Below are 26232 nucleotides of genomic sequence, written 5' to 3'. Positions count from 1 at the left end.
AGAGCCCAACTTCCCAAGGGGTAGGGCGAGCAAGCGGCCCCTTCCCTCCAGCCCACCTTTACGAAGGCGTCGCGTACGTCCAGTGCCTGTTCCCTGCTCAGTGGGGTGGACACCGTCTCCCCGCGGGTGATGAGGGTGCGGCTGGTCAGGCAGCTCATCAGGTCTGGGGGGTTCACCTGGTACAGGCAACACCCCAGGTGCTCACCTGCCAGCCTGCCCCTCCCTCCACCCACACCCGGATCCCTCCACTTTCCAGCACTGGCCTGGCCCAGACCACTGCCTCCACTAAGCACGCCTGCCCCAGGGCCCACGGCCAAATCCTCCCTAGCCATGGAAACCTGCCCCAGCGCTGCCTGGAAGGAACTTCTCTCTCCTTGACAGCCCCGCTTAACTCCCTCCAGCATGTCACCTGTCCCTTCTAGGACCAGCCCTGACTCTGGCTTTATTCATCTCAGTTTTCCAACCCTAATAAGTGTTTGCTAAAAGACAGACAGACTCAATGCATTTGACCCAGGGACACCAGTGCCCTTTGCCCAGATGTGGAGACTGAGGCCCAGAGGGCAGGGATGACTCACCCAGGTTCACATAGCCCAGAGCATCACAGGGCCCCCACCTGCCCTGCCATACCCGCAGAAGCTCCTTCAGGACCTGTGCCTAGCACAGGACCTGCACACGGTTTCTTCTCCATATTGAACAGAACTCTCCAAACCACAGGGTCCCAGCAATGTGGTTCCTACATCCCAGCCCCCAATGAGCTTAAACTCAACCCTTCAGAGGGACAGAAGTCATGGAGGGGAGAGAGGCCAGGCACTGACCTCAAGCAGGGATGCAGCTGTGGCCAGCGATGGGGAGAAGAGGACCTCACAGGCATCCAGGTTTTCAAATGTGCGTGCTGTTGGCAGCAAGGGGCACAGCATCAGGGGAGGGAGGGTGGGCAACAGGGGCAAGGGGACAGTCCTAAGAGGACTAGGCTGCCACTCCTGCTGCCGGGGTCCTGCCCTGTCCAGGGAGGGCATCAGCATTGTGACTAAATGCTTCCTCGGGTCAAGGTGTATTTGATTAATGTTCTCACCATGAGTCTGCAGGCAGCATGAGGGTAGGGACCACGTATGCCCTGCACATGGCACCATGCCTGGCATTCGAGGAATAGACACTGGCCATTGCAGCTCTCTCCCCACTCCCAGGGCTCTTGGCAGCAGCCCTGGCTCCTGTTAGACAAGCTTTGGATCCCCTCCCCGACATGTGCTCTGTTCTCAGGACCTTTGCACAAGCTCTTCCTTCTGTCAGCTTACCCTTCCCTGTGTCTCTTAGTCTTTCAAGATGCCTAGACTGTGATCTCCTTAGTGCTGGGATCATTCATTCCTTGGGCACATTTCCTGGGGCTCCTACTCTGCCTGGGGACCATGCTGGGAATCAGGAGCAAGAGCAGAGTGGGACCTGCCACCTGCCTCAGGGGATCACCTCCCAGCCTGGCACATAGTGGGTGTCCAAGAATGTTAGATGAGTGAACACGTTCCCTTCCCTAGCCTTCTCCCTTTCCAAAGATGGCTATCCAGTCACTCACACCTTAGAGTGAATTAGTTCAAAGATTTACCCTCTCTCTAAGACATCTGACTTTAAAGAAGAAACCAAATTTGAAGTGAGTCTTAAAGTGTCCATAGACAACTCCCAATATACTTTAACTGTACCTCTCCATGGTGGACTGTCAGCACAGCGACACCACACCCACAGCTGATTTCAATCTAGCAGACCTGTTCAAATCTAACCACAGGCGAATTCTTCCCAGCTTCCATCCCAAAGAGGGCACGTGCTAGGACAGAAACTGAGCTGCCAATACCACGTGGGCAGCAAGGCACTGCACTGCCCTTGGCGCAGGGGTGGGGCAGGGCGAGTGTGGCGCAGCCTCACCCTCATACTGCAGGTTGCCCAGGTGCAGGATGGCAGCCAGGAGCTTCGAGATCTCCCAGTTCTCGGTGTCAGTGAACATGAGCACCTTCATGGCGGAGCGGATGTTGGCGTACTCCTGGCTGTCCACCCGGCCCTCACAGGTTATGCAGTTACCCTGGTGGGCAGGGTGGGAGAGTGGGGTGCAAGAGGACGTCAGTGTACCCCCAGAGGGGCAGTGCCTGGCTGCCTGCCCAAAAGGCCCTTTCTGCCTGACAGGCCAGGCCAGCCCGGGGCCCCAGGCGCTGACCTCACCCGGTGAGCACCACAACTCCTCCAGAAAGTCTGGAGGGTCTAGAAAGCCTGGGCTTCCCAGGAACTCATTCTCCACATCTGGGGGTGCTGGTGCCCCTTCTTCCCATGAAGAGCAGGCAGGTCACTGATGCCAGGCCAGCCCCTGTCGCCCACCTGGCAGTCACAGCACTTAGGCCCTACTAGGCTCCTGCAGCCCCCCGGGGATACCCACTATCAGGGACTCGACCCCCTAGGCAGGTACTGCCTGGTGTAGACAGAGGAGAGGTAACTGCATACGAGCAGGGTTTCAACAGTGGGCACACCCCATTCTCTGTGTGTCTACAAGAGTGTGTGTGTGTGTGTGTGCACGTGTGTGCCAGCCAGCTACAGAAAGTGTCCAGGGACACCTGTCACACCTACAACACACACATGCACACACACATATATGCTTCAGGTGCCATAGCCCACACTTACGTCCATGTGGCCTGGCCCACCCCAGCCCAGCCCAGGCAACCAGACATGGGCTCTCCCCATGGCTAAAGGAGTGGTGCTTCCCAAGCCAGCCTGCCGTGTGCATGCCCCAAGGTCCCCCACCCTTTGCTTGGTGGCAGCAATGGCCAGGAGCTCACTTCTCCTTGGTGTCCAGACAAGCCAGCAAGAAGCTGGCACCTGAGCCCTGTGACCAGTGAGACCTCAAGGCTGAGTCTGCAGTAGCCAGCTCCCTACAATCCTAGGGTGGGTGCCCCCCTACCCAGGGGCCCACCTGGGCCTCACCATGGCCAAGTAGTTGTAGTCAGAGGCCTGGCCCAAGCCCAGCTTCTTCTTCTGATCCTCACTCATGCCCTCCAGCATGCAGTAGAACACGTGGTAGTTCCTTTCATCCAGGGCCTGAAAATGTGGGCACAGTGCTGGGGGCCAGGGGAGGAGGGCCAGAGGAGGCCATCAGGAACTAGCCTGGGATGATGGTTTACTATTTTAACAAATGGCTTGTGGAGAAGCCCATCGGTGGGTTTCATGGTGGGATTTCCAGCACAGAGGCAAGCAGGCAGCAATACGGGCAGGTGGGGGAGCAATACGGGCAGCAATACGGGCAAGTGGGCCACGCAGACCCCTGAGGCCAGGGGCCTGGGTCTATTCCTGCATCCCTGGGGCTCAGGCCCACCTGGCGACAGACACGTGACTTTTCCAGCAGGTACTGCTCAATCTTCGCGCCCTCGATGGCGCCCCGCTTGTTGAAGTGGATGTCGATGTACTTTCCGAAACGGCTTGAGTTGTCATTGCGGATGGTCTTGGCATTCCCAAATGCTGCGGAGTGAGTAGGGTGTCACTGGCAAAGCCCACTCCCGCCCCACTGCCTGGTCCCACCCTCGGAACTCTGGTCCTACCTTCCAGAATGGGGGTGGCCTCCAAGACCTGCTGCTCAATCCACGAGTGCTGCCCACTGATGGCTGCCAGGAACTGCAGGATCAGCTTTGTGCTCTCCGTCTTCCCGGCCCCAGATTCCCCACTGCAGAGGGAGGGAGTGGCAGGACCTGTCACAACCCACAGGGACTCCCCACCAACTGGAACTCAGCCCAGGCTGCACCATCCACCAGCTCCCCCATCTGTAATATCAGCTGACAATACGGACCCTCCAGGGCTGGGGCAGGGCTCAAGGGCCCAGTGCTCCACCGCACTCTCCTTCACCTTCGTTCAGATACAAATACACCTGCATCCATACTTGTCATAGAGCACAACACATATTAGATGCTCAGTCAATGCTTTGTCTTTTGCCCTCTGCCCAAAAGAAAATAGGAGCCTGAGATGTCAACTGACCATAACTTAACAGGAACCAGCAGTAAACAAGGCTGGCCTCAAAAGCTAATGTGAGCTTTGGTAGCATAGAGATATAAGACCCCAGAAAGGGAGGTGATTTTCTACATTGTTACACAGCACAGAGTACATAGGTCTGGTTCCTGAAGAGCTGGATGGCATTTCCGACAGCGGGGGCAATTCCTAGAGGTATCAGCAGGAGCGCACAGTTGGAGCTCTAGGTCCTAAGCCTGGAGCTCCACACAGGTGCTGGGCCGCCCACCTGATGATGCAGCACTGGTCTCGGCTGTTGCGTTTCATGTTGAAGTAGCAGTTGTCAGCGATGGCAAAGATGTGGGGGGGCATCTCCCCAATCTTCTTGTTGGTATACTGGCGGATGTGCTCTGGCGAGTAGATGGAGAGCAGCTGGTAGGGGTTCACAGCCACCAGGATGGAGCCCGTATACGTCTGTGGGCAGCAAGAGATGGGGAGCTCGCTGATTCCATGTGGGAGACTCTGACTCTAGAAAGCTCTTGGGCTCTGCCCTGCTCCAGCACCCTGGAGGGAAGAGTCCTGGCTTTGGAGTCATGTGGGTGGACCTGGAGCCAGAATCGGGCCTCCTTAGGAGCTGGGGCAGGGCCTTCTGTCCAGCACTGGGTCTGGCTCGGAGTTAGTGCTCAGTGACATTTGATGAAGAGGGAGGTGGAGTCTCTAATCCTAGATTTCCTTCTCTTCATCTGTAAAATGAGCGTAACTGTTTGTGAAGATTAAAGGAGGTGATACCTTTTAAAATTCGTGGCACACACTAGGTACTATGCAAATGCTGTCTCCTGCCATCGCCTCCAGGCCCTGTATCCCAAACTTTTAGAGCGAAATTAATCAACGGGACCATGTCCAGAGGGAGGCCAGGTTGGTGAGGAAGAGGGGTGTGAGAAATTAGCCATAAAGAGCTGAAGGAGCTGGGGTAAGTGGCTTGGGGGCTGGGTGGGCCCCACTCTCTGTAGCACTGCCCCAGGACAGAGGGAGATGCTGTGCTCTGGGGGACAAAGCACCTCCAGCTATCCTGGGCAGCGTAGACGCAGGGGCCAGGTGCACCTCAGATAGCCTTAAGGGGGTTCTCTACTTGGGCTCCTCTGTTAGTACAAAGATCAGCTGTCTGCAGGCAAGGCTTCCTGTTGTGGCCTTGAGGTCCTGCCACAGGGGACAACAGCCTGGCCCTTCTGCCACCAGAGCTGGGTGAGGCACTCAGGGTTACTTCTCCCTCCTCCCACCCCACGTCTCAAACTTGAAAAGGTCAGGCAAGCCTAGACCATAATTGGCAGTGGATGTATTGATATCCGGGGCCTGGAGAGGCTGAAGAAAGATGTCCAGGGGAGGTGACAACCTGCCCTCCCCCTCCCATTCAGGGCTCAGTGCATCACAGCAGAGCCGCAGCTATGCCCCAGCAGCCTCAGCCTACTGTGGCCACGCAGGGAGAGTGTGGATGCAGGCACCGCATGCCAGGGGAAATGCCCACCCTGGGGCCAGGTGGGGCCAAGACCCAGGCTCCAGTCCTGGCCTTGGCTGGCCTGGACCAGGAGGGCTGGCCAGAAACTGCCCTTCTCTGGGCCCCTGGGCCCAGGAAGACCTTCCTTTCCCACCTAAGCCTCTTCCTCCAATCAACCCATGGAGAGAAGCACTTGAGCCTCACTGTGCTGACCTACTAACCGTGCCACGAGAGCCAAGCAGGAAGAGCTGGGGTGGGGTGGGGGCGGGAGGCTGGAGGGGAGCAGCCAGGCCAAGCAGGCAGGCAGCCAAATAAGACGCCAGCTGGAGCTGGCTCTCTGTGCCACACTCACCCGCCCTCCACAGTTGGTCTGAGGTTGCAAAGTGCAGAGCAGAAGAAAAGGAAGCTGGTCAGTGGGGAACAGGGGCTACAAGAGCATTTTCCACGAATGACACCCACATGGCCCAGGGCTGCTGAATTCTCAGATCAGGACCTGTGGACCCCCAGCCCACCAGGCCCTGCTCTCAGACCCCTCAGCCATCATCCCCTATAGTTCAGCCCTGCCCAGCCATGGGAACCGGCTAGATTCTGGTGGAAACCTGCATCAGACTAGGAATCAGCCCCAAAGAACATCCCTTTGGCAAACCTCAGTTTGCTAATTTGTAAAAGGGGAAGTTAACACCCACCTCCCTTGGCTGTTGTAAAGACTAAAGGGCAAAGACATAACCTTTGCCAGGCACCTGATACATAAACGCCACCTTCCTTTCTCTCTTTTGAGGCAGAGTCTCGCTCTGTCGCCCAGGCTGGGTGCAGTGGCTCAATCTCAGCTCACTGCAACCTCCATCTCCTGGGTTCAAGAGATTCTCCTGCCTCAGCGTCTCGAGTAGCTGGGATTCTAGGCATGTGCCACCATGCCCAGCTAAACTTTCTTCTTAATAATGTGATGCTCAGCCGTCTGGCCCATGATCCCCACACAGCACAGGCTGATGCCATGCAGCCATTCGACAACCCTTTACTGAGACACACGGGGAGGCTGGGGTGTGAGGGCCCTGACGGAGGCCCCTAGATTTCATGAGATAGGGGTGTAGGGGAGGGAGAGCCAGGGGGCCCACCCGCTGGTAGCAAGCACAGAGGCGTGAAAGGGCGTGACATTTAGGAGGTCTGCTGGTGAAAGGTCACCCCGGCAGCTGTGGAGGATGAATGGTGGTCACCCAGGCTGGAGGCAGAGGCCGTTTCAGACCTAATGGACCAGCTTCCAGGAGGCAGTCAGAGCCCGATGGAGGGAGGCCCTGGGAGCAGGCTCTGTGGCCACGTGCAAGGCACGGGAAGTCCAGAGAGGGACATGGGGGATGCTGAGACGCTGTGAGAAGCTGGCCCAGGGCTGGGGCCAGGCTTTCTCCCACCCATGGCACCCACGGCCTTCTCCACTCTGCCCACAGCCCAGAGGGTCCTCCTGCACATGAACCCTTCAGCCCTGAGCCTCCTGATGTCCCTACTCAATGCCACCAGCACATCCAAACCAGAGCTCCCCCTTCCCTCCAACCCTGCTCTCTCCAGCCTTCCCAACTCGACCAACAGCACCATCACATCCCTCACCCAGGGCAGGAAACTGGGGAGCCCCTGGACACCCCTCCCTCATACCACTCCCACTCTCCATCTGCATGCCGCCTCCCTGGCCAGGCCACCCTCATTTCTCAACAGCCCACTGCAGGTGCCTCCCCACTGGACTCCCGGCTTCCATACTCAACCCCCCAACAATCTATCCTCCACTCGGAGCCATGCGGGCTTTTAAAAAATCTAACCACATCATCCCTGCTGAAAACCCTCCAGCTGTTTCCCACAGCTTCTGGACAAAGTCCAAATCCTCTCCCTGTCCACAAGGCCCCAAGCCCTGGCTCCTGCCACCCTCGTCAACCTCAACTCACAACCAAGAGGCTCCATTCATATGAAACTTTCAGTTAAAAGCACCACACTCCAACCCCTGCCATCTCAGACCAGGGACACGCTTCCCCTACCCCTTCGTCCAGATAATTCCTTCTCATCTTTCAGTTCCAAGCGGAGATGATGCCTCCTCCAGGAAGCCAGGCACCTTCCTGTACAATCATCATACCCACAGATCTCCTTCAGCATGCCCAGCTGACTCCTCTACAGTCCCCGTTCAAGGCCTCTGTCCCCCAGGGCCTGGCACCATGCACGGCACATAAGAGATGCTCAGCAACGTTTGCTGAGCGGCCAAAAGAGCAACTAGATCAATGGGCGGGGAAGTACAGGGCAGGTTGTCACCTCCCCTGGACATCTTTCTTCAGCCTCTCCAGGCCCCGGATATCAATACATCCACTGCCAATTATGGTCTAGGCCTGCCTGACCTTTTCAAGTTTGAGACGTGGGGTGGGAGGAGGGAGAAGTAACCCTGAGTGCCTCACCCTGCTCTGGTGGCAGAAGGGCCAGGCTGTTGTCCCCTGTGGCAGGGCCTCAAGGCCACAACAGGAAGCCTTGCCACTGCCAGCCACAGCAATCTGCAGGGAAGGTAGTGAGGGGACAGGCCTGTCAGCAGGATTGAGGCAGCCCCAGCCATGCTGACGGGAAGGGCGGTTGGGATGTGGCCAGTGGAAAACCACAGAACAGCGTGGGAGGGATGCTACAATCTGTGCAGAAAAAAATGAATAATTTTTTATGTATGTATGTATGTATGTATGTATGTATGTATGTATGTATGTATCTACCTAACTACTTATCTATCTACAAAACAAATAAGAGAAATGAGGCCTCTTTCCTCGGTGAGGCAGATTCTCTCCAGTAAGAGGGCAAGAGCAAGCCCTGTTGGGCTCAGGACTTTGCAGCTCCCACCCCATCACCCCTTTTACTTCCTCAGAAGGCCTCTGGAGGTGTGATCATATCCCCGCTTTGCAGATGAGAGAAGCGAGCCTCCAAGAAGTGGGAGACTTGCCAAGGTCACACAGCAGATGTGTGGGGGGTAGGGTGAACGAGAAACCCTGGCACCAGAGCCCTAGCTCTGGCCTCTCCACCTGGGCTTCCCCAAACCCCAGGAACACACTCATGGGACTGACAGAGCCAGCAGCCGGGGTCTCCGGAAGAGGAGGCTGGCCACCACTGGCAATGAGGCCCTGGCCCTCTCTGGGCTTCTGTGCCCAGAGGTCTTAGCACTGCTAAGACCTTAGCACTGCTCCCTGAGCCCTCTGGCCAATCTCTCTAAGGATTCAGGTTGGCAGAGAATTAATGCCCAGCACAGACCTCTTGTTCCAATCTCTAGTAGTAAAATCTGCCCTGTGGAGCCACAGGTTGGGTGGGGAGAGAGGAGGACTATTCCCAAACCAGGGATACAGCACATGTGGTCCCTAGGGGTCCCCAGGCGGAGCTCAGGGGGCCTCTCTGAGGCCACAGAGATGTAGCAGGAATCAATTTCACCTCCTCCAGGAAGTGCCCAGGCCTGTCGGCTCTGGGGACTTCGTTAGCATTTAGCAGGCCATGGAGACCAAGAACACATCCTGGGACTCACAAGTCTTCCTAGAGCCACAAAGGTGCCCACTCCATGCAGTCTCCCTGTTGTGCCTAGGAAAGGCTGAGACCAGACAGGGATAGGGATGTCCCCAAGGGCACACGCCAAGACTGGACACCAGCCTCCCACCTCCCAGATCAGGGCTCCAGCCTCTGCTCAGCGTTAGGGAGCCCTGGGTCCCCACCAGCCCTTCCACACAATGCGGGGACAGTCCTTGCTCCCTAGGACCATGCAGTGAGGGGTTGCTAAGTGTTCTCTGAGGGCCTTTCCTCATTCTGGAGTGGCTGGGGCTGATGTGTGGCCCTGGGATGCTCTCTCAGGCTCCTGGGGACAGGGAAGCTGGAGGCAGGCGAGCCCAAGACAGACAGTCAAGAGCAGAGCATCCACCGGCCCAAGGCTGTGAGCTGGCCATGGTAATCGGAGGAAATCCTGAGTGCACGTGTTGTGCCCAGGGTAACCCAATCCATGAAGGGACGGGGGGTTGCCATGGTCAGGGACAGGTTTGGTTTCCGGGTGGGACGATGGCCCAGTTGCTTCTTCAAAGCCCTGCTCTAATCCTACCTCATCCACCAAGTCACAGAATCATGAACTCAGCGAGTCAAGGAAACCTCTTTGAATCCCACAGTTCTTTAGCATGGATCCCCAGTCCAAGAGACACTGAGAATCTAAGGTCAGCGGACTATTGGAGCTGAGGCCCTTCCAGGTGCCACAGCGTGGTTTCCCGGCCAGGGGTCCTGGACAAGAAGGCAGCTTATTCACCTACCTGGACCCCCACCCCGTCCATCCACAGGGGATGGCCCTGCCTCCTCCCTCTCGCCCAGAAACTAAGTCAGAAAGGTTATGGTGAGAACTTCAAATGAGGCAAATGGTTCAGATTTGGGGCCTTTCTGGAGAACCCATAAATCTCTGAAGTTATTTTCTTTGAAGCCCTCCTGGAGGATGTAACGTCCAAGCTATCCTCTGCTGGCCACCCAGGGATCAGTTCACCACCCTCCTAATTTTACAAACAAGATTCACTGTGCCCATGGTGTCTGAAGTTTTTTCCTCCCTCTCCCTTATGAATCCTGTTTTTGCCTTTGTTCCTTGATGCAGCTGACCTACCGACTCCTTCGCATGAGGACCGGCTTGCCTGCACTGTGGCTGACCCACATGCTTCATGCCCCTGAGCCATGCTGAGACACTGGTCTGCAGGGGGCCTGGCGGGAAAAATTCCATTTTACCCAGCTCCTCCCCTGAGACGGGGCCCTCCGCCTCCTCCTGACAGGAGAGTGGGCCTTGCGTTCCAGCCTCAGCATAGGGACAATGACAAAACACTGGCCCTGGAAGTACCCTGCAGGCAGGTGGACAGGCTCCCTGCTCACCTAAGGGTGGGACTGCCCAGGCCTGGGTGAGTGGCCACAGAGAACCCCAGGACCCACCAGTAGCCACTTGCCCTCCAGGGAGAGGAAGAGGGGGCTGCCAAGAACTGGGGTGTAGACACCAGCGGGTCCCTGTGAGATACAGCGGGTGGGTGCCCTGGGCTCGAGTTCTAGCTCCTCCCCACTGGCTGGGTGATGCTGATGACATCTGGAAGAGCCCCCCATGCCCTGCCCCTCTGAGTGCAGGTGAGGCCTGACTGAGGGACAGAGTGAGAGGGGCTTCGTCAGTGCTAGAAGGCTCCCTGCGAAAGCCACTTCCTATGCCCAAAAAATGGACAGCAAGGAGCCACACACAGCCTCTCCTCTGGAGCCTGAAGCTGCAGAGGGACCTAGAGTCAGACAGTGGCTGAGGACCTCTCTGGCAGCTGAAGGGCCGTAATTCCAGGGCTCCTGAGAGGGACTGGACCCCTGGCCCTGAGAGCTCCTTGCCGTGATTCTTCAGTGACAACACCTGGGGCTCCCTGAGACTTTTCCAGCCCTGGGCCCTAGCACCCCTTCATGGTCCTGACAACCTGAGGGACACTGCCTGCCGATCGCTTGCCAGCATGGCCCTGCCTCCAGCATTTATTCATGCCATGCCCCCTCCTGAATGCCATCTCTACCAGCCAACCTCACCCACCTCCAGAAGCCCAAATACCACCCCTCTGAGCTGGGAGTGACATCACTCCTGCAGACCCCACACCTCCCCCAGTAATGCCCCTAGTACCAGCCTTCCCTGGGCCTGGGTCTCAAGATAATCAGGCCAGCCCTGCATCAGGGGGGTCCCTCCTGCTCTCTGCTGGGGGTTGCACATCCTTGGTTTCCTTTGCCCTTGGGCTGCGGGAGGATGGGTCTGGGTCAGAAGCAGGCAGTGACCCGGGCACGGCACAGCTCTGGGCCTGGCTAAACCTGTGGAGTCTCAGTTTCCCTGTCTGCAACTGGGCTATTGGGCTAGAGCAGCAGTTCTCAGGGTGTGGACCAAAGACCCCTAGGGGGTCCAAGACCCTTGCAGGAAGTCTGCAAAGCCATCTCTTTCCCAACTACACATCTGTGAGGCCAGATTTTCTTCATACACTTCAGCCAAAATATCACATCAGACTGGACGTGAAGCAGAGATGAGAATCCAGTTGGCTTTATTAAGCCAGACATTAAAGAGATTTGAAAAAATCTGTAAAAACAATGCTACTCTTCTCACCATTTTTATTATTTTGGGAAATGTCATTTTTAGTAAAAATGTTATTTATATTATCTTATAATAGATTTATTATGGTTACTTTTTCAAAAATTAATACGTTTCTAAATGTCTCAGCTTTAACTTCTAATATGGCAAATATCAACAGATATAACCCAGTACACAAAAGTCCTTTGGGATCCTCAATAATTTTTAAGAACATAAAGGGTCCCTGTGACCAAAAAGTGTGAGAACCTCTAGAGTAAATGATCTCCGCGGGCCCTTATTGCTCTGCTCTTCTCTGAGCTCAGCCTCTTGGAATCTGCTCTGTCCTGGCTGGGGAAGAAATCTTTATTTGTCCTCCCCATTTGAAGGTGGAGGAGAGTGGTGTGTGTGTGTGTTTCTAATATCAAGGTTTGAGGGGTGGAGGAGCAGAGCATGTTCCCTCCTTTAGCACCCTCCTGAGGATATCCATCCATCCCTATCCATCCTCTCTTGGCCCTGAGGCCTGATGGCAGGTCCTAGTCCCTTAGCAAACGCCCAGCAGAGCTGCCCTCCTGTGCATGGGCAAAGCACCAAGCCGCTCACTGACTCCGCCCTGGCCTCCCATTGGTTTCAAGGCCTAGAGAGGCACATGAAAACTGTGTAGTACAAACCGCTCCCCACCCCAACCACAGACTACAAAAGCCACAGCCCAAGAGGATGAGACCCCGCCGAGCGGCTGCCGGCAGATGGGCCCCCGCAGGGGCCCCGGGGTCCAGCTGCACAGCGGACAAAGTCTCAGGAGGCAGGGCCCCGGCAGGGCGGGGCCGGAGGCAAGTCGGGCGGGGTGGGGCGAGGTGGGCGGGGCGGGGCCTGAGGGGGCCTGGACGGGCACCGGGTGGGGCGGCACTCACGTAGATGAGGTGGTCCCGGTAGCGGATAAGCAGGTTGCGCAAGATGCCCGCCTCGTTGAGGTCCCCCAGGCGGATCATGTCCTCCACGCCGTGGACCGACGTGGGGTGCATAGGCTTGATGTGCGTTGCGTTCTGCGGAGAGATCCAGTGTTCCTGCGGGGAGCCAGAACGTCAGCGTGCTCTCCTGGGGCCCAGGCTGCGCACTTCAGGGGAAGGGGCCGGGACGGGCGGGAGCGCGGGGTGAGTGCCAACCCGGGTAAGGGCCTCGACCTCTCTGGCAGCCAAACACTGTCAGTTCTAACAGGGTTCAGTCAGGATGGTACCAGCCACCTCTACCCCTCAAGGACCGCTCCTTCTCTTAGGGGATTTTCTCGCAGACCTAAGAGGTGGGCAGGGCAGGGATTTTGGCCCCATCTGACTGTTGTCAGTAAGGGGATCAGAGTTCCCTCAGGCCCTTTGCAGGATGGAGTGGAAAGGGTAATAATTAGAAGTAGACAAGCTTGGTCTCAAATTCAGGCTCCGGTAAAAAAGAAAGAAAGAAAGAAAAAAAAACATTAAAAAGTGATTTCAGATAGTGCCAAGGATACCTCAACAGGCGTATGTGGTGGAGAGTCATGGGGGGAGCTGCTTGAGATGTGGTGGTCAGGGACTGCCCCTCCGAGGAGGTGGCATATGAGCTGAGGCATGAAGGAAGAGAAAGAGACCACTGTAAAAAGATTAGGGGGAGGGGGGCAGAGGGCTCCAGGCCCAGGGAACAGCAAAACAACTCCTCAGGCTGGCAAAGGCTTGGCACGTTCAAGGGAAAGCTGGAAGGCAGGGCAGTAGCAGTGGTGATGGGGAGAAGGGGACCCACCCAGGAGATATTTCCTGGGGCTTGCTGATGACCTGTGGGAGCAAGGGGTGTGAACTCTTGGGACGTGTGAGCTGAAGTGGAGGACACAGGTTGCCTGCCCAGCTCTCCTTACTCCACAATATTCCCCAGCTGCCTTGTGGTGGCAGATGGGTGAGCATTTGGGAAGTGCACCAGCTCTTTCAACAAGCTGGCAAAGCCCTGGTTTCCTCAGGGCCCTGGGGCCCTCCCCGCCCCCAGAGGGTCTCCAGCACCTTTGCAAAATCCCAGACTCTCAGGGAAGTGTGGCCATTGCCTGAGAGTACGTCAGCCCTCCCATCCCCAAATGCCATGACCCAGTAGCCCCAGGACCTGCCTTTTGGGGGGAAAGGGGACCTCTCTGCCACCTCCCAGCTCAGGCCCTGAGACTCGCTGAGCAGATGTGATGCACATGCCATGTCCTCCCCCACCTGCTCCTCCTCCAGGTCCCTCCTGGCATAGTCAACCCCAACAGCTGGACACTAGCAGGAATCTGGACATCAGCTCCCCCCACCACCACCCCAGTCCAATAGGTCACCCAGTCCTGCCCATTCAACCCTCTAAAAGGCGGCTGAGTGGGCAGTACCCTCCTTGCCACCCTCAAGCCCGTACCCTGATTGAGACCACCGTCTCTCACTGGCCCGGCCCCGGCCTCTTGCTGTCCCCATCTTACCTCCAGCTCTTCCATCAAATCCCTCGTCCCCTGGGCCTTTCCTGAGGCACCCTCCTGACCCTGTCACTCTGGGGCTCTCAGCCCTTCCCTGACTCCCCTGGGCTCCTCAGCCTGGCATCAAGGGCCAGCATGCGCTAGACACAAGGACCCCTAACCTCCATCCCAGCTACCCCCGGTACATCCTAGCCAGGGAACACGGGTTTCATGTCCCCAAAGGCCTCTGTGACTTGGCTCCACTGTTCCCTCTACCTTCTTTCTCCTTAGCCTTTGAGGCTTGGCTCGGAGGTTTCCCAGTTTCTGAAGCCTCCCCTGACAGTGCTGGCCACCCTCACATGCTCCATCTGTGCCATCCCCCTGCCTCCAGGGCCACATCTCAGGCCACGGTGCCTCACACAGGGGCCGGGCACAAATGATGCGGCAGGGAGCCTCTGATGGGACAGATGGCTGGCTGGTGACTGCGGGGGACCAGGTCTGAATGAGAGGCAGAAGTCAGTCATGGACAGACCCCAGAAGTCCCCCATTCCAGCCCCCTCACTTCACATGAGAAAACAGGCTCGGAGGAGGGTGGCAGGCTGCCCAGGCCCTCAGGGGGATTAGGGGCTGCGCTGGACAGAGCCCCCCACCCCAGTTTCCCTGATACTCCACGGCACTTCTGGGCCAGCAGCACTTCAACGCAGGGCAGGCTCTCACGCAGCCTCCCCAGGGCGAGGGGGTGGGTACTGTTAGGGAACCTGCCTGGACTTTCCAGTCCCGTGTGGAACATTCCTCTCTCCCAGGCACCCTATTTCTTACACAAGCTGATCCTGTTGGAAAATCCCCCCATGCGGTCCCCGCTCCCTGCCTCTGTCCCAGGCCCCAGTGTGGACAGGAGGGGAGAGGGCTCCTGGGCAGGCTGTCTGCTGTCGCCACTTGACCCCAGCCTCAGGTCCCCACATCCCTCCCCATGACAGTTCAGCACACAGGTTGACAGTGCTCAGCCACGGCCTGACCCCGGACCCCTGAGCACATCAATTTGCCCTCCTGAGCCTCCATGTCCTCAGCTGTGAAATGGGAATGAGAGTAAGAATCCCTTCTTCCCAGGGGTTTTGGGAGGACTGATGGATGTGATCACGACATCCATCTTTGTTGACAGCTTTCTCCTGCCAGGTCTGTAGAGTGCTGCTGCTTGGTAAATGCTCATCCAGAGCTGGGCATTGTCACTCTACTGCCTTGTGATTTACATTTGCTTCTCTAACATCCCTAACAGAGAATCACTGACCCCACTTAACAGTGACGAGCCGGACTCAAGAGGTAAAATGACTTGCCCAGTAGCTGCACCGCTCCCACTGTTTCCTGCGTGGGAGGAGTCCCAACAGAGGCCAGCACCCTGCAGGTCAAGGTCCACAGGTACCTACCAGGGGCCAAAGTGTAACCAGGGCAGTAGCTGAGGCCTGGCCTGAAGAAATGCCAGCAACTGGGGGAAGGGAACACGGTCAATTCCAGGGACCAGGGATGCCTTTGGGAAAGAGCTGGCCTGGACTGAGCAGGGACAGCTTGCTCCCTAGAGGAAGGGAAGGAGGGGTGTATCTGGCAACAGAAATGGCTTGGACAAAGGCAAGACACTGGGATTCCAGTGGGGACTGAAACCATAACCTTTCATTCATCACTCAGCGAGTCTTTGCCAAGAGCCTTCCCTGGGCAGACCCCTTGATGAACTCTGGGGAACCAGATGGGACTGGCCTGTTCCCTGCTCTCAAGTTGCTAGGAGTCTGTGGGCAGACAGAGGGGTAAGAGATGACAGCCTGGAGTTGGGAGGGAGGGGACGGAATGGGGGTGGGAAAGGCTTGTGAAGGAGGGGTCTGGAAGCCCTGGGGGTCCAATGCCACAGATGCAAACCCCAGCCTCCCGAACTGCCCCTGCCAGCCAGTCATGCCCACCCCTCCTGCAGCCCCCACTCTCAGGGCCTGGGTGGAGGAGAAGCGGGAGGGGACCTTTGGGATTTGGTGACGCAGTTACGGGACACCATCTGACATGCAACATGACCCAGGTGAAACTCAAGCCTGCAGACAGAGTCCCTGGTCCCCACCCTGGGGGCTCTGGGCAGGTTAGCAGGCCCGTCTATGCTGCCACCCAGCCTGTGCCTCCCCTTCTGTGGCTGCACCCTCATAGTAGGTTCCTAGAGGGTCCTAGAACTGGAGCCTCTGGAATGATATTGCAGGCCTTGGGTTCTACGGCCCAAGAGCCAAAAATGTGATTAGCAGAATCTGAGCCCCAAAGTCGCCGCTGAGATAATGCTGACAGGGGAAACTCATGCATAGAAGACAGAGGTCCTGGGTTCTAATCCCAGCACCATCACTTACTAGCTGTGTGACTGGCTGTGTGGTCCCTCTGTGTGCCTCAGTTTCCTCATGGGATGACAATTCTTTCCCTCCCTGCCTTCCACAGATGCCATGAGAGTCCAAAGACAGAACTTGGGTTAAAGGGTCTTGCAAACTCTGAGGGGATGCACCTGAGGGCTGCAGGAATATCTGGGATGCTCCTGCCCACTCCTTGTCAAGCACCTGGCCTCGAGGGTCCTGAGCCCTCCCGTCGTCCCCAGCAGAGCCTCAGTTTCAAGTCCCTGCACCCTCTTTCTCCTGACTCTCCTCCCTCAGACCAGGAGGCTAAGACAGGGACTCAGTCCAATTCTGTGTCCCAGCCCCTGGCACACCGCAGGGCACAGCCCCCATTATGGCAGAGCTGAATCTCCCTGGGTTCTTCATATCCCTGCTAAGCTGCCCCTGTGTGCTCTGCACCCCATCTGCATACCCCCAGTGACACACACATGTGCACGCATGCTCAGAGGCCCCAGGGCTTCCCCTCCGGGCCCTCACGTGAACCAGCCATCTTCTCCGGGGCAGGCCCCTGACTTCAGACCTCTCCTTCCCTCCCCAAGGCTCCACTATCATTACCTAGAAAACTTACACTTCTGGGGTCCCTTTCCTTCTGGGCCACAGATAAAGGGTTAATCTGTGAGACCAATTTCCAGAGCAGTGTCAAGGTGGACAGTGGATTCATGTGATGTCAGTAACCCAACACAGTGAGGCTGTGGGCGTTCATTTAACTTTCAGACTAGCACTAACTTCACTGAGGTGTTCTACACGTGTGATCTCATGTATGGGTCAACAGCCCTGTGAGATACGTATTATTATCCTCATTTTACAAAGAGGAAACTGAGGCTCAGGAGGGAAGGACACTTGGCCAAGTTTGCGCAGCTAACAAGTGGACGAGATGGGATTTGAATGCAGTCTGCCCCCAAAGCACCTCTGTGTCTGAGGAGCTCCTAGCCTGCTCCCCCTGCACTCAAACCCCACCACACACACACACATCTCTAACACCATGCAGAGTGGACTGAAGTGCTTGTGGAAACAGAACAAGTAGCCTGAGGCAGGCAGGGGGTTCCCTCTTGTTGGGGTGCTGGGGAAAGCTCATGGAAGGGGGCATCTGAGAGGCAGAAGTGGGGGCATGGGCATGGCCTCCATCTCCTTTCGATCATCTCCCTGCATCAAGGCAGCTGTCAGCCCGGGTCTGATCCCAAGGCATGGGGCAGGAGGAGGGAGGGGACTACTCACATTGTCTTCATCATCCACCACCTGGACCTGCCCAGAGTCGCAGAGCTTCACCACCGCCCCGATGGGCACGTCGAACTCCTGCCCCGATCTCAGGTCCATCCACACATGGTCCCCCTATGGGCGAGAGAGAGTCTCAGCCCAGGTGAGCAGGGAGGGGGATTGGAGCCCCTTCCAGGCAGCCCTATATCCCTCTGCTACAATCAGAGGCTCTGAGCCAACCACAGAAGGGGGAAGAGAAGGGGACTCACACTTACTAGCAACCTTCTGGAGCAGTGCAGGCCCTGGGCTGGGCATTTATGCAATCTCATCAATTCTCCCTCTAGAACAGCCATATTCCCATTTTATGGATGACTTAGCAGAGGCTCAGAGAGAGCCAAGGCCTCTCAAAGCCCAGCTCTCCCCATGGATCTACACCCTACATGTGTATGACAGATTCACTGGGGTCTAGACAGAAACACCAGACCACTCAAACCACTTCCTCTCTAACATGACACCACAGGACACCCAGACAGTGGGTGAATGCTGCAGCCTCCTTCACCTCCAGGGCTGATTTTTATCATCATTATGACAGGTTCCTCACAGGGACACCACTCCGTGCTGGGCACTAGAGAAGGGTTCAGCCACATTGTCTTCTGGCATGTGGAGAGAGCCCTGATCCTGGGGGAGGATGTCGCTTTGTGTCCCCTGCGGCATCTGGCCCGGGGCCTGACTCTCACTACTCATTCAGCAAGGGATCGTGAGAGCCAAACGTAAAATCCCAAGTCAGAGAAATGGACTAAGAACAACCACATTCAGCACTGATGGATTCAACAAACATGTATTGATTACCTACTGAGTGCAACGCACTGATTAATCTAAATGCTGGGGGTTGAGCAGTGATTATGGAGTCTACGTTCTAGTTAGAGGTGGTGACAAACAACTGAGCAAATAGATCAGCACGATCACTTTGGATACTGGTGAGTGCTGTCAAGGAAACAAACAAGCCAATGGTGGAGAATGACAGAGCCAACCAACCTAGACCCAGTAGCCAATGGAGCTGCTCCATGGAGGGAATCGCTGAGCTGACACCTGAAGGGTGACAAGCAGTCAGCCAAGGGAAAAGCAGGGGACAGTAATCCCAGCATAGGAAACAGCACAGGCAAAGGCCCTGCGACAGAAAGGAACAGCCAGGAGGTAGGACCTGATGGGCGAGAGAGAGCTCAGAGAAGTAGGCAGGGTCCAGGACACATAGGCCCTTTGTTGGCCTTGGGATACAAGCTTAGATTTTATTCTAATCCTAATAAAAGTATTCTTTTTTGGGTGGTACTCCAACTCCCTAGGAGTTGGGACATTCTAATAAGAATATAACCTAATATCAAGTAAAAAAAAAATGTAACAACTTATAAAACTGATTCACAGTGAAGTAAACCGTGGTAATGGTCCGACAGAATCTGTTCTGGGCTAGGAGTCAGAAGACTGGGTTTCAGGCCCTGCCCGGCCTTGGGTGAGTCGCTGACCTCTCTGAGCCTCAATTCCCACATTTCTCAGTGAAGGCTGAACTCAGTGAGTCCAAGACCAACTCATTACTGTTTCAGCCTCCTCTTGTTCCCATCAGAACCAGCTACAGTCATGCATTGTTAATGTCAGAGATAAGTTCTATGCAAACATATGAAGTCATCGAGTGTACTTCACAAACCTAGATGGTACAACCCACTACACACCTAGGCTGGATGGGGTAGCCTCTTGCTCCTACACTACAAACCTGTACAACCTGCTACTGTACTGAATACTATAGGCAGTCATAATCCATGGTGTGTATTTGTGTATGTAAACATATCTAAACATACACATAAAAGGTACAGTAAAATATGGCATTATAGTCTTATGGGACCACTGCCATCTATGTGCTGTCTTCCAGCCACAGCTGCCCCTGTGGACCCTCTCTTCATGTGAATGGGAGGTTGGCACATGATAGAGTCAGGCTAGTCCCAAACCCAAACTTCCTCCCAGAAAAAGTAAGAAAAATTGGAGAGGCTTGGGCATGGAAGAGAACTGTTTACGGAGCATTCACTGTGGGCCTGGGCTCCACAGGCTGCATCCCGTAAACTGCCCCATATAATCCTCACAGCTGCTTGTGTCCAAGCCCCAGCTGCACTCCCTGACCCTGGGCTTACCCCTGACAGCCACCCCACACGGGGTCTGCTGCCCTTCCCCACTGGCCTGGAGCTCCCTAGGGCGGGGCTGGGTCTGAGTCCCTGATCTGTGGCTCCCCAGAGCCCAGCCCAGAACGGGCCTCGGTGAGAGAGAAGGGGTGGGGAGCATGTTCGCTTGTGGGCAACAGCGTGTGGCCAGGGGACTGTCTCCAATTTCTCTCCTCAAAGAGGTCAAGAAACGTGCCCAAGGTCACACAGCTGTTTTGTGGCAGAGCCAGGACTGAAGCCCAGGTCTGACAAACCCCAAATCCAGGGCTCTTTCCTGACATTCCCTGGGCCCAGTCCCACATGCAGCTCACTGAGCAAAACAGGAAACACTGATAGAGTCCTCCCCGCCCAGATGGCTCAAGGGCCCTGAAGGCAAGCTAGAGACTTAGGCTGAGGGCAGCTGGAAGGCAGGGGTCTCTCTGAGTCACCTGTATCCCTCAACCCAGCACAGGGCCTGGCACACAGAAAATGTTTGTTTCCCCTGGGAGAAGATAAAATAACCAAAATAAAAAAAACTTCATGTGAGCAGGAAATGGAGATTCCGAGAGGCTGAGTGAAGCTCTTGGGGCCACACAGCAAACAGACATGACTACAACTCTTCTTACTTAGGGCTGTCACAGAGGGCAGTGACCAAACTATCTTGCTCTAGGCCAGACTTGAGGAAACAGTTTCAGATGGCAGGGGAGAGGCTTCAGGGAGAATTCTGGGGTCTTAGGACTTCTGAAGGGGAATATTCCTGCGGCCCTAGGGAAAGTTCTTGAAGCATCGCAATGCAGGCAGCTTGTAAGGATCCTCATTTTACAGCCGAGGAAACTGAGGGCCAAAGAGAGAAAGGAACCTGGCCACAGTCACTCATCAAATCAGTGACTGACAGGACTATTAGCATCTGGAGGACAGAGCCAGGACCAAAATCAGGGTGGGTCAGGAGTCACTGGCTCAGAGGGAGAAGGAAGGGAGGAAGGAAGCCATGAAAGAAGATGAAGCTTCATTGAGAGGCAGGAGGGAGGTGAGAATGGGGAACCAGGCTCCAGGTAGGACCCCACCACCCCCTCCCATCCCCATGGCTAGCCCCAGGCACCCCACCACTGCATCTGGCCCCATTCCTACACCATGTTCCGTGACAACTTTACACACTGTATGGGGCGCCTTGCTTGGTACTCATCTTGAATGGAAGATCTCGTTTGTGACACGACACATGCCTTAGTGTGGCTGTGTAACGTGGGGCAAGTCCCAGCTTTTCTCCTATCAAATATATGACCAGGGCAGAGGGTTTCCCAGGCCCTGCCAGCTATGCAGGCTCCCAGCCCCAGAGTCGTGCCTTCCTAGAATGGGTCTGTTCAGATGTTCTCAGGGGTACTCCAAAACCCCTGTGGGGCCTCCCCCCAGGAAAGCCAGCACATATCCACAGTGAACACATAGGAGATCTGGCTTATAGTCCCAGCTCCACCACTAACGCTGTGTCTCTCTGGGTGAGGCACTCAATCTTTCTGGGCCTCAGTTTCCACCAGCCATGAAATGGAAGGAGTCAGTGCATGTAAAGATGAGAGACCCACGCAAATGCACATTGTTCTTTCTGTCTACCCTCCTTCCTCCCAGGCATCAAGCCGGTCTCGAGCCAATATTAATAATTCCCCACAGGGCCTTAGCCCTTTCTGCCTCTTCCTTCCTCTGGGACCAGGCCTGGGGCCAGTCCCTGTTTGTGGAGTGAAAAGGAATCGGTTTCAGGACATTTTGCCGCTCGTTATCTTCATGATCACTCTGGGACACCGGTTTTATCACCCCATTTTCACAGATGGGAAACGTGAGCCAAGCATCTTGCTAGTGTCTAGTTGCTAAACATAGTTTGGAGAGGAGACCAGTGGGCCTAGCTTTCTCTTCCATCAGCGGTCAGCCAGTCCATAAACTATGGCTGGGGGTCCCTCTGTGCACCTGGAGGTGCTCCCTGCTCTGGATCTCAGCAAATGCAGGACACCCCCGCCCAGACCTGGCCTGCCTGGCTTGGGTTTCCCAGATGCAAAACCTCCCCTCCTAGGAAAGGGCAGCCGCGGCCAAGTTCACACTGGGGGAGGTCAGAGACCGCAGGTGGCATCCTAGGGCCGCAGTCCATGCACACCCTGAAGCCTAGCGACCCTGTTTGTGGCCCGCCCAGCTTCTAACAGGCGGGGAAACTGAGGCCCGGGGCGAGGCGCCCTCCCCCTCCCTTCTCCCCTCCTGGCCTGGGCCTCACCGGCAGGACGGCGTAGGTCTTGAACGCCTGGTTCAGGCTGCGCACCAGCGCCCACTTGCCGGGCTGCGGGATGCGCGCGGGGTCGGCAGGGTCGGCGGGGTCCTCCATGGCGCTGCGACGGCGACGGCGGCACTGCTCCGGCTCCCTAATTCACCTAATCCCGTGCGCGCCGCCCGCCCCGGAACCCTAAACCGGGCCATCTGCTGCGGGCCCATGGCAACGGCGGCTTAGGTGACGCCCGCGGGCGGGACGGCGAGGGGGCGCCCGCGCCACCCCGGCCCCCTCCGTCTCGGCCGAACCCCCCACAGCCCCACTTTGCCCGGAATCCCAGGCGGCTTCACTGGCACCGCGGCGGTAGGCCCGGGATAAACGTGGCACCTGGCACCGCACCTGACGGCAGCTTTGGAAAAAATCGTCATGTTTTTTTCTATGTTTTCTATGGAAGGAAACACGAGGATGTTACGGACTAGAACGCGGTAAACTCCCGGGGTTTTTAAGACTAAAGGAGAGATGGATTGAAGATATTTCTGGCTCCCTGGCTGCCTCTGGGGAGTGAGGGCAGATACAGTTTCCTTCTGGGGTAAGTTTGGCGGAAAGCCCCTGAAGAGTCTATGTCCTCCTCCCGCAGCCCCCGAGGTCAAATAGCAGCCCACGTCCATCCTGCAGAAGAGGCCTTGGAGGCCTGGTGTGGGGTCCCCTGAACTCCCCAGGACAGCTGAACCACCTCGATGGCTCAGAGCTCTCCCTGCAATGGGCCAAGCTGGCCTCCTGTGTCCTAGCAGCCACACAGGGCTGGACACCAGGCGTCGGTCCACGCTGGGCTGTGAGCCAGAGGCCACCGTCCCATCCCGAGGGTCCGGAAGGCCCAGGCCCCTGTGACTCCTCTCCCATTCCCTCCTTCTCGCCTTGCCCTGCCTATCTTTGTCCTCCTCCCCTCTTTCCTCCTTTTTCTTCCTCTTCTCTTTTCAAGGCCTCCAGTCTGCATTTGTGGCTCTCTGCATTGCCTAGTATCCTGGAAGCCAACTGCTCCCCAACAAATGAACAACGGCAGAGAGTGGGGGCGAGGGACTGGGTCGGGGGAATGGCAACGAAAAAGACGATGATGCCTCACACAGGGCTCAGAGCCACCCAGGATGGGCCCAGTTCTACCCCACTCCCTGTCCCAGCCTTGGGAACCCAGGGCTCTGCTGCCCAGCACGAAGCTGACTGATCAGTGATTCCCACTCACTTCCTGTGACCTCTCAGGGACACCGCTCTCAGGAGAGGTCCTTCCCCCAGTCAAGCCGAAAACAGGCACACCTATCTCTCCCCGCCCATCTACAGCAGTACATTGGGACAGGACCCAGACCTCAGACACAAGGAAGTGCTGGTGGTGAGCTTCCAGGCATTCTACCACGAGTTCATATAACCGACCTTCACTGAGTACAGGCTCAGACTAAAGTACAGAGGACACTGTTAACAAGACATGTCCTCAGAGCTCCCAGCCTGGTGTGGTGGACAGACCCAGGCACAGATAAGGATGGTACCACCAGATAAGAGGCAGATCAGTCCCGGAGACATAGGATAGCATGGCCACTAAGAGTTTGGACCCTGGAGTCAGATGGCTTAGTTTCAATCCCAGCTTAGCCACTCACAAGCTGTGTTACCTTGGGCAAGTTCCTCAACCTCTATGTTCCTTTCTTTCCTCATCCGTCAGGTGACAAAATGACACTGCTTCCACGTGCTCGTGAGGATTTAACAGGTTAAGATGCGTAATGCACCTAGATTGGTGCCTGTTAGACCAAATGTATATGAGTGCCAGCCATGGTTAACTAAGGGAGTCGTGTTAGGGGTGACAGCTGGGTTTTAAGATTTTTTTTTTAGGCAGACATTAGGGGAAAGGGCATCCCAGGAAGAGGGAACAGCAAACTCAGAGAATCAGAGGACAGAGGGAAGAGATTGTAAAGTAAGTCTGGTGGCTGGTGGCTAAAGAGAGGTCCCCTGGGGAAGACCCTGCAAGGTGCTAAGAACCTGACCTTGCCTGGTTCCAGAACGACTACTGAGACCACCCTTGAGCTGGAGGAATAGGCCTCTTCTCCACAAGTGGCAAAGACAGAGACTCTTGAAAGCAGCAACAGAGAGGTGACTCATTCTATACAACGAATCGTTAGTATGAGTCTCGGCTGATTTCTCATCAGAAACCACGGCGGCCAGAGGGAAGTAGGATGGCATATTTAAAATGATGAAAGAATAAAAAAACTGTCAAGAAAGAATTCTATATCTGGCATAACTATCCCTCACAAAGGAAGGAGAAATGAAGACATTCCCACGTAAACAAAAGCTGAGAGAGTTTGTCAGTAGTTGACCTGCCCTATAAGACATGCTAAAGATTAAAAGACATTGAACAACAACAAAACAAACAACCCATTTCAAAAGTGGGCATAGGCAGGAGTTTAATGGCATTACTGTACACCAGCCTGGGTGACAGAGTGAGACTGTGTCTCCAAAACAAACAAACAAACAAAGGCATAGGACTGAAATAGACATTTCTCCAAAAAAGATATACAAAGTGACCAAAGGCACATGAAAAGATGCTCAACATCATTCATCATTAGGAAAATGCAAATCAAAACCACAATGAGATACCACTGCACACCCATTAGGATGGCTATTACAAACAAAACAAAACAAAACAAAACAGAAAATAAGTATTGGTAAAGATGTGGAGAAAATGGAACCCTTATGCACTGCTGGTGGGAATGTGAAATAATACAAACGTTGTGAAAAACACTATGGCAGTTCCTAAAAAAATTAAAATGAGAATTACCATATGACCCAGCAATTCTACTTCTGGATATATACTCAAAAGAATTAAAAGCAGAATCTCAAAGAGGTCTTTGCACACCTATGTTCAAAGCAGTATTAATTATAATAGCTAAAACATGGAAGCAACCCAAGTGTTCCTCAATAGATGAATGAATAAACAATATGTGGTATACACATACAATAAAACATTACTCAGCCTTAAAAAGGAAGGAAATTCTGATACATGCTATTAATACAACATGGATGAACCTTGAGGATATTATGCTAAGTGAAGTAAGCCATCACAAAAAGACAAATAGTGTATGATTCCACTTATGTGAGGCACCTAGAATAGTCAAATCAAAACCAGAAAGCAGAATGGTGGTTGCCAAGGGTGGTGGGGAGAGGGGAATGGGGAGTTATTGTTTAATGGATAGAATCTTTATTTTACAAGATGAAAAGAATTGCAGAAATTGATAGTGGTGATGGTCACACAACATTGTGAATGTATTTAATGCCACTGAACTATGCACTTAAAGTGGTTAAATGGGGCCGGGCATGGGGCTCACTCCTGTAACTCCAGTACTTTGGGAGGCTGAGGCGGGCAGATCACCTGAGGTCAGGGGTTCAAGACCAGCCTGGCCAACATGGTAAAACCCCATCTCTACTAAAAATACAGAAATTAGCTGGGCATGGTGGCAGGGACCTGTAATCCCAGGTACTCAGGAGGCTGAGGCAGGAGAATCACTTAAACCTGGGAGGCAGAAGTTGCAGAGTGAGCTGAGATCACACCACTGTACTCCAGCCTGGGTGACAGAGTGAGACTCTGTCTCAAAAAAAAAAAAAAAAAAAGTTAAGTGGTACATGTTGTTATATGTATTTTAAAAAATACAAAATTGGAAAAAAAAGTAGAGTACAGTAGACAGTGATGCAAAGCCATACAAAAAAATTAAAGAACACTGGTAAGGGCACTTACATAGATAAATAGAAAAGTCATATTTAACCAGGCACAGTGATAGGTGCCTGTACTCCCAGCCACTTGGGAGGCTGAGGCAGGAGGGCTGCTTGAGCCCAGGAGTTCAAAGCTGTAGTATACCACAATTGCACTTGTGAATAGCATCTGCACACCAGCTTGGGCAACATAATAAGACTCCATCTCTTAAAAAAAAAAAAATATTGTTGTATTTTTGGTCTGTAACTACTTTCTTTTCTGTGTGATTTAAAAGACAAATGTATAACATAATGATAAATCTATGTTAACTGGCACACAATGTATAAAGATGCAATTTGGACAATAAATAACATAAAGGGGGAGAGATAGAACTATAAAGGAACATAATTTTTATTTATTATTGAAGCTAATTTGGCCTTAAACTATATTGATGTAGATTTAAGATGTTATTTGTAGGCCAGGTGCAGTGGCTAACACCTGTAATCCCAGCAGTTTGGGAGGCTGAGGCAGGCAGATCACTTT

The 26232-nt window shown here is 54.8% G+C and overlaps 1 protein-coding gene across 1 annotated transcript in view; it reads right to left on the bottom strand.

Moving 5' to 3' along the window:
- MYO7A (myosin VIIA) overlaps positions 1-26232 on the bottom strand; it is an 88729-nt gene that overhangs the window by 56572 nt on the left and 5925 nt on the right. Inside the window, exons 3-11 of the mRNA XM_055094711.2 lie at positions 17568-17681; positions 12437-12589; positions 4253-4437; positions 3564-3685; positions 3341-3483; positions 2953-3066; positions 1909-2062; positions 816-892; positions 57-176 (exon numbers count right to left, since the gene is read on the bottom strand). Coding sequence (XP_054950686.2) covers positions 57-176; positions 816-892; positions 1909-2062; positions 2953-3066; positions 3341-3483; positions 3564-3685; positions 4253-4437; positions 12437-12589; positions 17568-17681 — 1182 coding nt within the window. The remainder of the gene's footprint in view (positions 1-56; positions 177-815; positions 893-1908; positions 2063-2952; positions 3067-3340; positions 3484-3563; positions 3686-4252; positions 4438-12436; positions 12590-17567; positions 17682-26232) is intronic.

The sequence above is a fragment of the Pan paniscus genome, chromosome 9 (assembly GCF_029289425.2).
Source record: "Pan paniscus chromosome 9, NHGRI_mPanPan1-v2.0_pri, whole genome shotgun sequence".
NCBI classification, from domain to species: Eukaryota; Metazoa; Chordata; class Mammalia; order Primates; family Hominidae; genus Pan; species Pan paniscus.
The sequence above is the reverse complement of the archived record's forward strand: the minus strand, read 5'-3'. Positions and strand labels throughout refer to the sequence as shown.